The sequence below is a fragment of the Thalassophryne amazonica genome, chromosome 11 (assembly GCF_902500255.1).
Source record: "Thalassophryne amazonica chromosome 11, fThaAma1.1, whole genome shotgun sequence".
In the NCBI taxonomy this organism is placed as follows: Eukaryota; Metazoa; Chordata; class Actinopteri; order Batrachoidiformes; family Batrachoididae; genus Thalassophryne; species Thalassophryne amazonica.
In genome coordinates, this window is record NC_047113.1 from 30,903,623 (window position 1) to 30,920,751 (window position 17,129).

The 17,129-nt window shown below is 39.2% G+C and overlaps 3 protein-coding genes and 1 pseudogene across 3 annotated transcripts in view; all 4 read right to left on the reverse strand.

The window, feature by feature from the left end:
* LOC117519820 (protocadherin gamma-A11-like) overlaps positions 1-17,129 on the reverse strand; it is a 911,360-nt gene that overhangs the window by 866,611 nt on the left and 27,620 nt on the right. The gene's annotated exons all lie outside the window — the stretch shown is intronic.
* On the reverse strand, positions 2,583-5,009 carry LOC117519850 (annotated as a pseudogene).
* Positions 5,540-9,100, reverse strand: LOC117520497 (protocadherin alpha-2-like). The gene is made up of 3 exons (XM_034181832.1): positions 7,762-9,100; positions 6,509-7,305; positions 5,540-5,572 (listed from the first exon to the last, which is right to left on the reverse strand). Exons 1-3 carry the CDS (start codon positions 8,873-8,875, stop codon positions 5,540-5,542), a joined length of 1,944 nt encoding a protein of 647 aa, XP_034037723.1. The 5' UTR covers positions 8,876-9,100.
* LOC117520498 (protocadherin alpha-8-like) lies at positions 12,625-15,006 on the reverse strand. Its single transcript, XM_034181833.1, has one exon. The coding sequence runs from the start codon at positions 15,004-15,006 to the stop codon at positions 12,625-12,627; it is 2,382 nt and encodes a 793-aa protein (XP_034037724.1).

Genomic DNA, 17,129 nt, shown 5'->3' on the forward strand with positions numbered 1-17,129 from the left:
ATGTGTGTGTGTATGTATGTGTATATGTGTGTATATATATGTGTATATGTATGTATGTATGTGTATGTATATATATGTGTGAGTGTCTGTGTGTGTATATGTATGGGTGTGTGTGTATGTGTGTATATATGGATATGTATATGTATGTGTGTGTTCATATGTATGTGGGTGTATGTTCACATACATATATACTTGTATTATTTATATGCTTTATATATTATATATGAAATATTAAGCTCAAAATGACGGCAACCGTGTCATTTAAGTAATTTAATTTAATTGAGGATGCAATTGGGGGTGGGAGTCAATAAGCTTGTGTTCATCCCACTCCTTTCCAAGTTGATTCTGTTTGTGTTATGTTAATTCATTTATGCCTTTTTTTTGTCTTTATTATTTATTTTTATTCTATTTCATTTTTACTTTATTCTTTTTTCTTTTCACCATTTTATGAACAGTGTCAAGTGTGTATATAAAACTGTACTATTTGTTTATATTGTTTATATTATTGTTTATATATTATGTTGACTTGGAATAAACAAACAAACAAACCAACCAACATCCTCAAAAGGCTCAGCCATTCACAATCAAAGATGGGGTGAGGATTACCACTTTGTGAACAACTGCGTGAAAAAAAATAGTCCAGCAGTTTAAGAACAATGTTTTTCAATGTTCAATTGCAAGGAATTTAGGGATTCCATCATCTACAGTCCATAATCTATATTATGGACTGTAGACTGTAAAATCAGAAGATTCAGAGAATCTGGAGAACTTTCTACACTTAAGCGGCAAGGCCAAAAACCAACATTGAATGCCTGTGACATTCAATCCCTCAGGTGGCACCATTGTCAGTTAACACAGTTCGTCACTACATCTACAAGAACAAGTTAAAACTCTACCATGCAAAGCGAAACCCATATACCAACATCATCCAGAAATGTCGTTGCCTTCTCTGGGCCTGAGCTCATTTGAAATGGACAGACACAAAGTGGAAAAGTGTGCTGTGGTCTGATGAGTCCACGTTTCAAATTGGTTTTGGAAATAATGGACGTCATGTCCTCCGGACAAAAGAGAAAAAACACCATCCAGATTGTTACCAGCACAAAGTTAAAAAGCCAGCATCTGTGATGGCATTTTCAGGGACGTCCACGCTTTTTTCCGCAAGGCAATGCCAAGCCACATTCTGCATGTTACAACAGCGTGGCTTCATAGTAAGAGTGCAGGTACTAGATTGGTCTGCCTGCAGTCCAGACCTGTCGCCCATTGAAAATGTGTGGTGCAATATGAAGCGCACAGTACAACAACGCTGGACTGTTGAACAACTAAAGTCATACATCATGCAAGAATGGGAAAGAATTTCACCTAAAAAAGCTTCAACAATTAGTGTTCTCAGTTCCCAAATGCTTATTGAGTGTTGTTAGAAGGAAAGGTGATGTAACACAGTGGTAAACATACCACTGTCCAAGCTTTTTTGAAACGTGTTGCAGGCATCATTTTAAAATGAGCAAATATTTGCAACAAATCAATAAAGTTTATCAGTTTTAATATAAAATGTCTTGTCTTTGTGGTGTATTCAATTGAATATAGATTGAAGAGGATTTGCAAATCATTGTATTCTGTTTATATTTACATTTTACACAACATCCCAACTTCATTGGAATTGGGGTTGTACTTTAAATGCCACTTGGGCATCATGTTCTGGGTGAAAACGTGAAGCCTCTGTGAGTTTTCAGTACCATGGCGTGGGCTTTGAACGATGATCACACACTTTACCTCAAAGGGTCACATTACGCACCTATTTGTACGCCTTTGCAATCCAGGCAACAAAGTGTTCTAACATTACATTTTACAGTTTATATCTTAAAAAATAGACATCCAGTTGATGCATCCAAAAAGAACCAGTTTCAGGCTCCCTAAAGTGCTTTTTAATTTTAAATGATGTTTAAAATGGAATCCTAACCATATGTATTTGCAAAAAACATTTTTCATAAAATGCCACCTTACAAAAGCAGCCACTGTAGAATTTTACAATTCCTACATGCACATATATTTCGCAACTCCACAGAAACACTTCGCCACATTGCCATCAGTTAATTGTCATAATTTGAAAGAATGCTTCCATATTCAAATGACCACAACCTCCTGCCCACGTTTCCAATTTGACGGGGACTACCAAACAGTCAGGAATAAAAGCAGAGCAACTACTAATTTTTCAAAGCAACACACAGAGACAATTTCCTCCAAAAAGTAATAAAATTCATGATGAGCTGGAGTTTGTATGAATATTAAAAAGTTGAAACAAACAACACAAAACAGCAACGTGAATATGTACAATTCTGAGTGTTGTTATTCTTGTGTGAGAGAAAAATACAACATTTGAGTTTTTATCAGGTATGCAACTTCAACCAAATGCTCTAATGAATGAACAAGAACAGATTTAAAAAGAATGAAGGGGCATCACTGGTAAGAAGATCAGCCAGATGTTTGACAATGTTGTGTACCATTGAGAAATCAGCATTCATTTAATGATGATATATGTGTGAGGCTAGAATCTGTAAATCAAAACTGTGTCAGTTAAAATGGTATCATTCTGAATGTTGTATCTCCCCAGATGTTTGTCTCCTATCATGAACCACCAGAGTGTTTGCATTGCTTCCAGGGACTACAGTAGATCCAATACTCATCCTGGGTCCAACTAAAATGTAACGCTTCTCTCCAGATCTGTACTGGATGCTGTTGCACAGAATTCCATCATAATTTGCTTCTTGCAAATACTTGGAGGAATAGTCTGTGGTTTTGGAACACTGCATGGCAATCAGCACGATGATACTGATGAGGAAAAGTGTGGAAACTGAGCCCAAAGTGATCATGAGATAAAAAGTCACATTATTGTCCTCTTCATCTTTTGCTGAACCTTTAACATCAGAAGCTGCAAAAGCCTCTTTGGGCTCCACAAGTTTGACAGTCACAGTAGCTGTTGCTGAGAGTGAAACGTTCCCATTGTCTTTGACCAGTATGACCAGTTTATGCTCAGCCTCGTCTGTCTCTGTGAATGAGCGAAGTGTTCTGATCTGTCCTGTATAGCGGTCCAAAGCAAACAGACTGTGGTCAGTAAGCTCCCGCAGTGAAAACAGTAACCAGCCGTTATATCCTATATCAGCGTCATAGGCTCTGACTTTAGTCACCAAGTGACCTGCGTTCACATTTCGGGGAATCTCCTCCACACCTTCAGCAGAGCCGTTAGCACTGACTGGATACAGGATGACTGGAGGGTTGTCGTTCTGATCCAGAATGAACACGTTCACTGTCACGTTGCTGCTCAGTGATGGAGTTCCACAATCTGTGGCCACAACTTGGAACTGGAAACTTTTCAGGGTTTCATAGTCAAAACTTTTTAGTGCTGAAATGTGTCTGTTATCAGGATTTATATTTAGGAAAGACATTATTCCATTTTGACCTTCTCTCATAATATGATAGGTAATAAGTGCATTATCATTCAGGTCTTTGTCTGTTGCACTTACAGAGAATATTGACTTTCCAGCAACATTATTTTCTACAATATAAAACTGTAACGGATTTTGTTTAAAATGTGGACTGTTATCATTGACATCTGAAATCTGAATATTCAGTGTTTTTAAAGTGGATAAGGGAGGCTCACCACAATCTGTGGCTTTGATTGTTATTTCATAATGTGACATTTGTTCTCGATCCAAAAACCCTTTAGTCACAACTGAATATGTATTCTCCTTTTAAGAAGGGTTTAATTCAAAGGGAACATCATTTATTATTTGGCAAATAATTTTTCCATTCACACCAGATTCCTTATCTTTAATACTGATGAGAGAGACAATTGTACCAGGTTTTGAATCCTCAGACACTATCTGACAGTGATGTGATTTCTATTTGAGGTGGATTATCATTGACGTCAATTATCTTTATAAGAACTCTACATTCACCTGTTAATGGAGGTGTTCCTTTATCTGATGCCTCAACGTCTAATTTATGAAAATAACTGTCTTCATAATCTAGCATTCTTTTTAATCGAATTTCACCACTTCGCATATCCAACTCAAAAATATCGTAAACTTTGCGTTTTGTAGTTATTGAAAGGCTGGATATAATTTCTCCATTTGACCCTCCATCGGGATCTGAGGCATTCATTTTAAACACTAAAGTGCCGACTGGAACGTTTTCCTTCACCAAAACTTCAAATGTCTCTTGTGCAAAGCTTGGACGGTTATCATTAATGTCAAGGACAATAACGGTCACATTTAGTGTCCCTGATCTTTGAGGTTTTCCACCATCAACAGCTGTAACCAGCAGTGAGTGTTTATTTTTCTGTTCTCTGTCTAACGGCTTCTTCAGCACTAAAAATAACATTCTGTCTTCGTCGTTTTGACGTATATCCAATTCAAAATGATCATTTGAAGTTAAAGTATAAGAACGAACGGAGTTAATTCCCGCATCAGGATCATGAGCAGTGTGCAGCTGGAACCGTTTTCCTGGCAGCGTCTGTTCTGCTATTTGAAACGTTTGTTCCGCTTTAGGAAAACTGGGTGCGTGGTCGTTAACATCAGTAATTTCTACAGCCACATAATGTATTTCTAAAGGATTTTCAACGATTATTTTCAGCTCCATTAGACATGCGCCGCTCCCCTCACAGACCTCCTCTCTGTCGATTTTCTTGTGGACACACAAAGCACCGCTGTCCTGTTTTACCTCAAAAAAATCCTCCTCAGACTCAGAAACAACACGGAGCCGTCGGTTTGTCAAAGAGGTGACGTCAAAGCCGAGATCCTTTGCAACATTTCCAACAACGGTTCCTTCTTCCACCTCCTCGGGAACAGAGTACCTTATTTCAGCCAGAGCCTGCTTTCCGACAAACAGCAGCAGACAAAGAGGAAAAGAAATCCAGGAGAAATCCCGGGATCCACTTCTCCTTTCGCTCCCCATCGTTATAACAACACATATAGACAGAGAACCCTGAAACTGAATGCAATATTTTCTTTTCTATATCTCGTAAAAGCTCGGATTCATCTTCTTTCTCGTCTGATCCAAATGATTCTCTGCTCGGTTTTGCAAATAAAAGATGTGCCCGGGGAGGTACAAAGGCTTTTGGTCTTATGATTTCATAGCGACCCCAAAGGTGATACAAGGGAATTGTCGACCCTATTGTAAGGATTATATTTTTGACTTTTACGTTGTGTATCAGTTTCTGTCTGGTTGTTTTTAGTTTAGTTTTATACTCTCCTTTGTTTTGATACTTTTGCTGTGAATTAGCATTTGCCAAAGTCAACAACATTTTGCATTGTCACTTTTCTGTTTGACGTGAAAAAAATAAAATTATTCCAATGTCTCCCACTGAAAAAAATAGCTATTTAGTTGTCAAAATAATTCAGTTATTCAAGATCGTTTGAAATGTCCCTTGTGCATCATGCACTGAGTGAAAATCGAACGTGAGGATGGTTTCAGCACAATGGACAGCAACCCTGCAGTCTGCAGCTAAAAAATTGCTTAGAACTTTCAGCACAGTGTCCTGAGGTTACACGGTGTCCTCAACACAGAAGGTTTGCATCTTTGGCCGAGAAAGAAAGAAAAAAAAATCAACTGAAAGACAACTACTTGATGTTTCAAAAGTTAATCAATTTTAAGTTGCTTAAAAAGTGACGTGTTTGGACCTCGTGTAAAATGCAGGAGAGCTACTGCTCACCGCAAGTCTCCAATAAAACAAGGGGCTTCTCTCCATCGCTTTGAGAATATTTAACATGAACCCAAACCAAACTCAAATGCAAAATGTGTGCAAAACGTATAATTTTCTGCAATATCTCCTCTTGCATTTAATAATCTGCTATTGCATTTGACAAATCCAGAACACGTCCCTTTCACAGCTCCACAGAAACTGCAATTCATAACACTCCTGTCGGTATTCTTTCAAAATTAGATGTATGTTTTGACATTGCAGTATCTCACTCACCAGAGCAAGCATTTCCAAGTTAAATGAGATCATTATACAGTTTGTATAGAAAGAAGAGAAGCAAACATTTTCAAAGCAACATGCACAAACATGATTAAATACCTCACGTACAGCATTATATATATATATATATATATATATATATATATATATATATATATATATATATATATATATATATATATATATATATATATATATATATATATATATATATATATATATATATATAAGCAACTCCAATATATGTATATCTTTGTCAGAGTAGCACATAGTATATCTGGAGAACAACTGATCAATTTTACATTAACTGACCAAACAACAAATCAAGCAATTAAGTGATACACATAATCTGGTGACACAAATGTTTGAATAACTCTATTTGCGAGTAAGGATTGCTAAATTCAACATGATAAATGCACTCATTTCACAATAAGAGCACCAAAAAAGTGTGAGACTGGGCAGCAAAACAGCTATCAGTAAAATGGTAAATTACAACTGAATGATTCAAACCCAAATCACTTTTTAATGTCTTACCTCTGCAGATGCCTGCCTCCTGTCAGGAACAACCAGAGTGTTTGCATTGCTTCCAGGAACTATAGTAGATCCAATACTCATCCTGGGTCCAACTAACATGTAACGCTTCTCTCCAGATCTGTACTGGATGCTGTTGCACAGAGTTCCATTGTAATTTGCTTCTTGCAAATACTTGGAGGAATAGTCTGTGCTTTTGGAGCACTGCATGGCAATCAGCACAATGATACTGATGAGCAAAAGTGTTGAAACCGAGCCCAAAGTGATCATGAGATAAAAAGTCACATTATTGTCCTCTTCATCTTTTGCTGAACCTTTAACATCAGAAGCTGCAAAAGCCTCTTTGGGCTCCACAAGTTTGACAGTCACAGTAGCTGTTGCTGAGAGTGAAACGTTCCCATTGTCTTTGACCAGTATGACCAGTTTATGCTCAGCCTCGTCTGTCTCTGTGAATGAGCGAAGTGTTCTGATCTGTCCTGTATAGCGGTCCAAAGCAAACAGAATGTGGTCAGTAAGCTCCTGCAGTGAAAACAGTAACCAGCCGTTATATCCTATATCAGCGTCATAGGCTCTGACTTTAGTCACCAAGTGACCTGCGTTCACATTTCGGGGAATCTCCTCCACACCTTCAGCAGAACCGTTAGCACTGACTGGATACAGGATGACTGGAGGGTTGTCGTTCTGATCCAGAATGAACACGTTCACTGTCACGTTGCTGCTCAGTGATGGAGTTCCACAATCTGTGGCCACAACTTGGAACTGGAAACTTTTCAGCGTTTCAAAGTCAAAACTTTTTAGTGCTGAAATGTGTCCATTATCAGAGTTTATATTTAGGAAAGTCATTATTCCATTTTGACCTTCTCTCACAATATGATAAGTAATAACTGCATTATCATTCAGGTCTTTGTCTGTTGCACTTACAGAGAATATTGACTTTCCAGCAACATTATTTTCTACAATATAAAACTGGAACGGATTTTGTTCAAAATGTGGACTGTTATCATTGACATCTGAAATCTGAATATTCACTGTTTTTAAAGTGGATAAGGGAGGCTCACCACAATCTGTGGCTTTGATTGTTATTTCATAATGTGACATTTGTTCTCGATCCAACAATCCTTTAGTGACAATTGAATATGTATTCTCCTTAAAATAGGGTGTTAATTCAAAAGGAACATCATTTATTATTTGTGAAATAATTTTTCCATTTATACCAGAATCCTTATCTTTAATAGTTAAGAGAGAAACAATTGTACCAGGTTTTGAATCCTCAGACATTGTATCTGACAGGGAAGTGATTTCTATTTGAGGTGGATTATCATTGATGTCTATTATCTTTACAATAACTCGACATTCACCTGATGACGGAGGTGTTCCTTTATCTGATGCCTCAACACCCAGTTTATGAACATCACTATCTTCATAATCTAACATTCTTTTTAATCTAATTTCACCACTTCGCATATCCAAATCAAAAAGGTCAAAAATTTTGCGTTTTGAAGTTTTTGATAAGCTGTATACAATTTCTCCATTGGTTCCTTCATCAGCATCTGAGACATTCATTTTAAAGATTAAAGTACCGACTGGAATGTTTTCATTTATCGAAATTTCATAAGACTCTTGTGCAAATGTTGGACGGTTGTCATTACTGTCAAGAACAATAATGGTCACATTTAGTGTCCCTGATCTTTGAGGTTTTCCACCATCAACAGCTGTAACCAACAGTGAGTGTTTATTTTTCTGTTCTCTGTCTAACGGCTTCTTCAGCACTAAAAATAACATTCTGTCTTCGTCGTTTTGACGTAAATCCACTTCAAAATGATCATTTGAATTTAAAGTATAAGAACGAATGGAGTTCATTCCCGCATCAGGATCATGAGCAGTGTACAGCTGGAACCGTTTTCCTGTTTGTGTATTTTCTGCTATTTCAAACGTTTGTTCCATTTCAGGGAAACTGGGTGCGTGATCATTAACATCAGTAATTTCTACAGCAACATAATGCATCTCTAAAGGATTTTCAACGATTATTTTCAGCTCCATTAGACATGCGCCGCTCCCCTGACAGACCTCCTCTCTGTCGATTTTCTTGTGGACACACAAAGCACCGCTGTCCTGTTTTACCTCAAAAAAATCCTCCTCAGATTCAGAAACAACACGGAACCGTCGGTTTGTCAAAGAGGTGACGTCAAAGCCGAGATCCTTTGCAACATTTCCAACAACGGTTCCTTCTTTCACCTCCTCGGGAACAGAGTACCTTATTTCAGCCAAAGCCTGCTTTCCGACAAACAGCAGCAGACAAAGAGGAAAAGAAATCCGAGAGAAATCCCGGGATCCACTTCTCCTGTCGGTCTTCATCATTATCCAACGCATATACCAACCTAAATGTTGTATTTTCCTTTCTATTTCTTGTAAATGGAAAAGGCGCAGCTCGGCTCCATCTCCTGTCGCATCTGATCCAAATGATTCTCTGCTCGGTTCAACAAACAAAAGCTTTGTCCGTGAAGGTACAAAGGCATTTCGGTTTATGATTTAATAGCGACACCCAAAGGTGAAACATGGGAATTGACCTGCCTTAAAAAATAAATTAATTAAAAAATAAAAAAAAAACTAATATTTTGACCCTATTTTAAGGATTATAATTTTGACTTTTGCGTTATATATCAATTTCTGTCCGGTTGTTTGTCTGGTTTTATACTCTCCTTTCTTTTGATACTTTTGCTGTGAATTTAGCTTCAAGATGCATGCACAGCATGAAACCGCTGTCACTCACTCAGTCACTCACTCCTTTCATATAAATAGGACAAAACTACGCATTTCGAAAATTAAGATAATTTTAACATTTGTCAGAATCAGCAACATTTTGTGTTTTTACTTTTCTGTTTGTCGTGAATAAATTTTTTGCCTGGAATTAATTATTACAATGTCTCCTACTGAAAAAATAGTTACTTAGTTGTCAAAAGCATTCAGATATTCCAACCCAGTGGTGCTCTGAGTGAATATTGAATGTGAATATGGTTTCAGCACCATGGACAGCAGCTCCACAGTCTGCTGCTGATAGTTGTTACTATCAGCATCAGATTTGTATCTTTGGGTGAGAAAGCAATAAAAAAATAAACAGACAGCTACCTGATGTTTCAAAACTTACTCAATTTTACTTTGCTTAAAAGTGACGTGTTTATAGCTGTTGTTTAAAGTGCAGGAGCAAAAGTCTCCAATAAAACAAGGGGCATCTCTCCATCTCTTTGAGAATGATGAACATGAACCCAAACCATACTCAAATGCAAAATGTAGGAAAAAAAATTTTTTTCAACAATATTTCCTCTTCCAATAAATAATCTTTTACTGCATTCGACAAATCCAAAGCACATCACTTCAGTAGCTCCACAGAAACTGCAATTCACAACATTCCTTTTGGTATTCTGACGAAATTAGATGAATGTTTTAACATTCCAATATCTCACTCATCAGGGCAAGCATTCCCAAGTTACATAGGATCATTATACAGGTTGTATGGAAAGATGAGAAGCAAAGCATTTTCAAAGCAACACGCACAAACACGATTACCTCCTGTACAGCATCTGGAAGATAATAAGTTTCAAAGTGCAACTGGGGAGCAACTGCAACCATGAGATGTAATCAATCTATATTATAATAGTCAAGTGGCCTCTGTGTGCATGTGTATGGCTTCAATCATGCAAAAACAGGGCAGAGCTGACATGAGCCATTTGGTATGCTTGTGTATTTTGAGTCAAGGATTACCGCCCCTTCATACATAGTACGAATGTGGTCGAATTGCACATGAAGTGCACATGAAGCAGGAATCGAATGCAATATGTGTAAAATCGCAGCTGCATCTAATGCCTCATACACCTGTTGCTACAACTATTTGCACACACCAGTGGCTGAAAGATAGAGTGTGTGCTGTGGCTGCTGTGAGAGCCCATTTGATCCCTCACGCGGCAGGTGTCGGCCAAATTCCAGGTCACACATACAAACATCTAACACCGCTCGCTTGGCACTGAAAATATGTGTGGCCATTCATGCTATTAGCATGAAAACAGTCAGAAGATGATTACTTTCAAGCTGGATGTGAAATTCATCTAAGTGCCCCCACGACTGTGGAACTGCAGAGCAACACACATGTGGTGTATGTGTCTCGCACGTGTGTCTCGCCCCCTCTTTGCTCCACCAACACATATGGCATGCCGGGGGAGCACTTGCAAAAAATGCTTATATGTATGGACAGATCTGATCAAATGAGGGCTGGACAGCCAAGTCTGATCACACACAGCACAAGGAGGCGCCTGTCAGCTGATCGCAGCACACTGACACCGGAATGATGGCTCAGTGCACACATTAAAAACACAGAAGCCACCACCAGGACAGGTATATAAATAATTACGACAATACCTACATACGCAATTACATGACACCATCGTGTGCACAATACTGTCGCAGCGGGATCGTGCACGCCTGCCCATCAGCTCAATGTTTTTGTGGTTTACTCATACGAGCTGTTCCGCCATGATTCGCCCTGATTTGTACTTATTCCTACTATGTGTGAAAGGGCCCTTAACGCTGCAAAAACTAAAAGCTGATAGGACTCGTTTTTTTTTGTTTTTTTTGTTTTTTAGAAATTAGTAATTTTAGCTAACCAGCAAACAATGGATGCTGTGCTTTAATGCACCATGAAATTTCTGGGTTTTGAAGTTATCAATGTTATTGTCGTTTATGTTACTTTAACAGTGTTGTTAGTGTTGTTGATTTATTGCGATTTTGTAGCTCAATTTATTTAGCCAGTTTAGATATGTCTCATATTGCTATTACCACAAGTGAAATGTTTAGTGGTTTTAATATCTTCTGCCACTGTTTTTGCTTGTCAAATTAAAACCACCTGCTTGCAGCAGCTGGGCGCTAACTACTTTCTGGACTCAGGCCATTCTGGCAAGGAACAGAAAGTCATCTTGATTGAAAGCTTGAGTGATTTTAAATTCAATGTAAATACATAAAATAATTGTAAATATGTTAAAATACATGGATGACATAAGAAAGTGAAAACACTGATTTCCATTGTGGTCCTTCTTCTAAAAATTGTTAAGGTCTAAGGGCCCTGTCCCACTGGCGTTTAGGAGGATTTGCGCATGAAATGAGGAGACAAAAGCTGAGCGTCTGCAACAAAGGTGGGCGGAAATTACAAATGTCCCAGGGTGGATCAGCGAATACATGAGGAAGAAAAGCGGATATAACAGGGAACAGAAGCGAAGGCGACCGCGGAGGCGCCCCCATGAGGGGCACAGTGGCCGTGATGCACTTGCTTCATCTGTGCCCAGTCTGTCTGCTTGCGCGACATACCATTTGCGACCATGATGTGGCCGTGCTGGGCACGCGTCATATCTGTTTTGCACGCTGTCCCGGTCCGTCGCCAAGCCGCGCCAACCTGTCGGTTGTGGATATCAGCGGATGACAGGGGATATGCGGCACGTTGGTTGTGTATGTCCTGCGTATGTCTTCAGTATGTGTTCAGGCAGTGATGCGGATCTCATCCGCAGCAGGATTTTTGAGCCGCTCAAAAATCCTGGCTGCGGACATGCGTGCCTCTGCGGATGATCACGGACGTGTTCGGATGGCGGCCGACTCATACAGGAATGTTACACGGTTATTGCAGTTGTTTGGCGGATGTGGGCCACTTTTGTGGGCATTCCATCTGCAAATCCTCCTAAACACCAGTGGGACAGGGCCCTAAGGTTCTTAAAACATTCTGGACTCACAAGTCATTCCAACTCAGTATACAAGCTGTGCTTAATTTATTGCAACCCTTACCACAAAAATGTCAGCCACTGATTTCTAAACACTACCCAATCAAGAGCCCATGTATCCCAATGGGAAACACACTAGTTTTCCTTTCACTCAACAAACAGCAAACCAAGCAATTAAGCGTTCCATATAATCTGATAACACAAATGTTTGGAAAACTGACTGTATGCAAGTGAGAAAGGAGCTTTGACATGAAAAATGCAACTTGAAAATGTCACTCATTTCAAGATGGGAACACCAAAAACAGAGTGAGACGAGACAGGAAAAATGCTATCAGGGAAATGGAAAAATGAAAGCTGGATGATTCAAACGCAAATCACTTTTGAATGTCTTACCTCTGCAGATGTCATTCTCCTGTCAGGAACAACCAGAGTGTTTGCATTGCTTCCAGGAATTACAGTAGATCCAATACTCATCCTGGGTCCAACTAACATGTAACGCTTCTCTCCAGATCTGTACTGGATGCTGTTGCACAGAGTTCCATCATAATTTGCTTCTTGCAAATACTTGGAGGAATAGTCTGTGGTTTTGGAGCACTGCATGGCAATCAGCACGATGATACTGATGAGGAAAAGTGTGGAAACTGAACCCAAAGTGATCATGAGATAAAAAGTCACATTATTGTCCTCTTCATCTTTTGCTGAACCTTTAACATCATAAGCTGCAAAAGCCTCTTTGGGCTCCACAAGTTTGACAGTCACAGTAGCTGTTGCTGAGAGTGAAACGTTCCCATTGTCTTTGACCAGTATGACCAGTTTATGCTCAGCCTCGTCTGTCTCTGTGAATGAGCGAAGTGTTCTGATCTGTCCTGTATAGCGGTCCAAAGCAAACAGACTGTGGTCAGTAAGCTCCTGCAGTGAAAACAGTAACCAGCCGTTATATCCTATATCAGCATCATAGGCTCTGACTTTAGTCACCAAGTGACCTGCGTTCACATTTCGGGGAATCTCCTCCACACCTTCAACAGAACTGTTAGCACTGACTGGATACAGGATGACTGGAGGGTTGTCGTTCTGATCCAGAATGAACACGTTCACTGTCACGTTGCTGCTCAGTGATGGAGTTCCACAATCTGTGGCCACAACTTGGAAATGGAAACTTTTCAGGGTTTCAAAGTCAAAACTTTTTAGTGCTGAAATGTGTCCGTTATCAGGATTTATATTTAGGAAAGACATTATTCCATTTTGACCTTCTCTCACAATATGATAAGTAATAGCTGCATTATCATTCAGGTCTTTGTCTGTTGCACTTACAGAGAATATTGACTTTCCAGCAACATTATTTTCTACAAGATAAAACTGTAACGGATTTTGTTCAAAATGTGGACTGTTATCATTGACATCTGAAATCTGAATATTCAGTGTTTTTAACGTGGATAAGGGAGGCTCACCACAATCTGTGGCTTTGATTGGTATTTCATAATATGACATTTGTTCCCGATCCAAAAATCCTTTAGTCACAACTGAATATGTATTCTCCTTATAAGAGGGTTTTAATTCAAAAGGAGCATCGTTTATTATTTGTGAAATAATTTTTCCATTCACACCGGAATCTTTATCTTTAACAGACATGAAAGAAACAATTGTACCAGGTTTTGAATCCTCAGACACTGTATCTGACAGTGATGTGATTTCTATTTGAGGTGGATTATCATTGATATCTATTATCTTTATAATAACTCGACATTCACCTGATAATGGAGGTGTTCCTTTATCTGATGCGTCAATATCCAGTTCATAAACATTATTAACTTCATAATCCAAAGATCTTTTAACTGTAATCTCTCCACTTTGTATGTCCAAGTCAAAAAAATCAATATTTTCCTCCCTCATGTTTTTTCCAAACCTGTATTCAATTTCCCCATTCTTTCCTTCATCTGAGTCTGACGCATTTATTACAACTACTAATGTACCAACTGCAACGTTTTCCTTAATTAAGATTTCGTAGTTCTCTTGAGTGAATGTTGGACGGTTATCATTACTGTCAAGAACAATAATGGTCACATTTAGTGCCCCTGATCTTTGAGGTTTTCCACCATCAACAGCTGTAACCAGTAGAGAGTGTTTAGTTTTCTGTTCTCTGTCTAACGGCTTCTTCAGCACTAAAAACGGTATTTTGTTTTCATTTCGTTGACGAATATCCACATCAAAATTATCATTTAAACTTACAGTATATGTATGAATCGAATTACTTCCCGCATCAGGGTCATGAGCACTCGGTAACTGGAACCGTGTTCCCGGGAAAGTATTTTCACCAATTTCAAACGTTTGTTTCATTTGAATGAAACTGGGTATGTGATCATTAACATCAGTAATTTCTACAGCCACATAATGTATTTCTAAAGGATTTTCAACGATTATTTTCAGCTCCATTAGACATGCGCCGCTCCCCTGACAGACCTCCTCTCTGTCGATTTTCTTGTGAACACACAAAGCACCGCTGTCCTGTTTTACCTCAAAAAAATCCTCCTCAGACTCAGAAACAACACGGAACCGTCGGTTTGTCAAAGAGGCGACGTCAAAGCCGAGATCCTTTGCAACATTTCCAACAACGGTTCCTTCTTTCACCTCCTCGGGAACAGAGTACCTTATTTCAGCCAAAGCCTGCTTTCCGACCAACAGCAGCAGACAAAGAGGAAAAGAAATCCAGGAGAAATCATGTAATCCACGTCTCCTTTCGGTCGCCATCCTTGCCCAGATGCTCATAAATTCTTAGCAGTCTGTTCTTGAAAATATTTTTTTCCTGTGTAACATTTTTATTTCAAAATTACCAAATAGCGCAGCTCGATCCGATCTGCTGACGTCCCTGATTCAAATGGTTTTCTCCTCGTTTTAACAAAGAAAACCGGGGAAGTACAAAAGCTTTTTGGTTTCTAATTTAGTAGCGACACCCAGAGGCAACACAAGTGAACTGTCCTGCCAGTGTGCAATATGCTGCAAAATTGCAAAGCACATTCTTTTAAATCAACAAAGGAAACGTGGATGGTGTGATTAAAATTTATATAACTTAAGGAATTTGAAATTTCTACATTTTACATCTTCAGTTATTTTTTGCGCTCAATAAAAGTCTGAAAAAATGGATTATTTCAATGTTTACTGCTTCAAGATTTGGATCTGAAATCATCTGAATGAGTAAGTTTTTGCTTAAAGCATCTTTGTTCTAAAGCAATATTAAGAATGCCATTTTGGGTTGGAAAATACGAAAATACGAAGCAAGTGTAGTTTCAGCACCATGGACAGAGATTTCAAACTGGCCCTCAGAATGTTCCTTGACGGGGGTCACAGAGCACGCTGCTGCATCAGACCAGTGTGCTGTAGGTCATGTGGTGTTTTAATAAAACATATAGTTTGTGTTTTTTACCCCATAGAGTGTCTATTTGGTGCATCAAAAACAAAACGCTTTCAAGTTGCTATAGTGCAGTATTCTCTGTCTCCATGGGAATATTTCTCACAAGACCATCATCATATTTAAATACATATACATTTTTCCACAATACGATCCCTTAAAAAGTCATCCATTTTTGAATGTTGCGACCCATATGCACATTTCTGTCAAAACTTTATGGCAGCCATAGTTCCCAACATGACTGTCACTTATTTGACTTAATGCATATGCTTCAAAAACCAAAGCTCACAAATTTGCTGCCCACTAATGTCCAGTATAAGGCTGAATATGACACAACTTGTATGATGACTAGAACAGTATTTTTTTTGAAGCAGCACACACCTCACATACAGCAGATGAAAGTTTACCATCTTTACAGAGCACAATAAATTAAAAATCCAAAACATAAACCAAATATATTTGTACATGTAATTCGTAGTCAAATTCTGTCATAAATCACAAAAATTTGAGTATTAATGTTTCTGTGGAGTAACTGCAACCAAGATACCTGATAAATTAAGAATCTATCAAAGTAATATGTGAAAGAGGCGCTAAGGGCCCTGTCCCACTGGCGTTTAGGAGGATTTGCGCATGAAATGAGGAGACAAAAGCTGAGCATCCGAAACAAAGGTGGGCGGAAATGACAAATGTCCCGGGGTGGATCAGCGAATACATGAGGAAGAAAAGCGGATATAACAGGGAACAGAAGCGAAGGCGACCGCGTAGGCGACCCCATGAGGGGCACAGCGACCGTGATGCACTCGCTTCATCCGTGCCCACTCTGTCTGCATGCGCGACATACCATTTGCGACCATGATGTGGCCGTGCTGGGCACGCGTCATATCTGTTTTGCACGCTGTCCCGGTCCGCCGCCAAGCCGCGCCAACCCGTCGGTTGCAGATATCAGATGGGGATATGCAGCGCGTTGGTTGTGTCTGTCCTGCGTATGTCTTCAGTATGTGTTCAGGCAGTGATGCGGATCTCATCCGCAGCAGGATTTTTGAACGGCTCAAAAATCCTGGCTGCGGACATCCGTGCCTCTGCGGATGATCACGGACGTGTTCAGATGGCGGCCGACTCATACAGGAATGTTACACGGTTATTGCGGTTGTTTGGCGGACGTGGGCCACTTTTGTGCGCATTCCATCCGCAAATCCTCCTAAACGCCAGTGGGACAGGGCCCTAATATAAATTTTAGGCCTATCCAGGGTGTGCTCCCCTTCTCACCCAGAGAGACAGATAGATATTTGACAATGTGACTATTATTTGCTAGTGAGTTATCAGTGAATGAAGTAATGAAAAATTAAGTATTTAAAAAAAAAACATGACACTTGAATGTCTTACCTCTGCAGATGTTTGTCTTCTGTCAGGAACCACCAGAGTGTTTGCATTGCTTCCAGGAACTATAGTAGATCCAATACTCATC

Bases quoted from the DNA above. Each gene is read 5' to 3' on its own strand.
- LOC117520498 (XM_034181833.1), bottom strand. From the start codon at position 15,006: ATGGCGACCGAAAGGAGACGTGGATTACATGATTTCTCCTGGATTTCT.
- LOC117520497 (XM_034181832.1), bottom strand. From the start codon at position 8,875: ATGCGTTGGATAATGATGAAGACCGACAGGAGAAGTGGATCCCGGGAT. The intron at 7,306-7,761 runs GTACAATTGTTT...GACACATTTCAG, and splicing joins GTCTGAGGATTCAAAACCTG to CACTAAAAAGTTTTGACTTT. The intron at 5,573-6,508 runs GTAAGACATTAA...TCTCGGCCAAAG, and splicing joins GGAGGCAGGCATCTGCAGAG to ATGCAAACCTTCTGTGTTGA.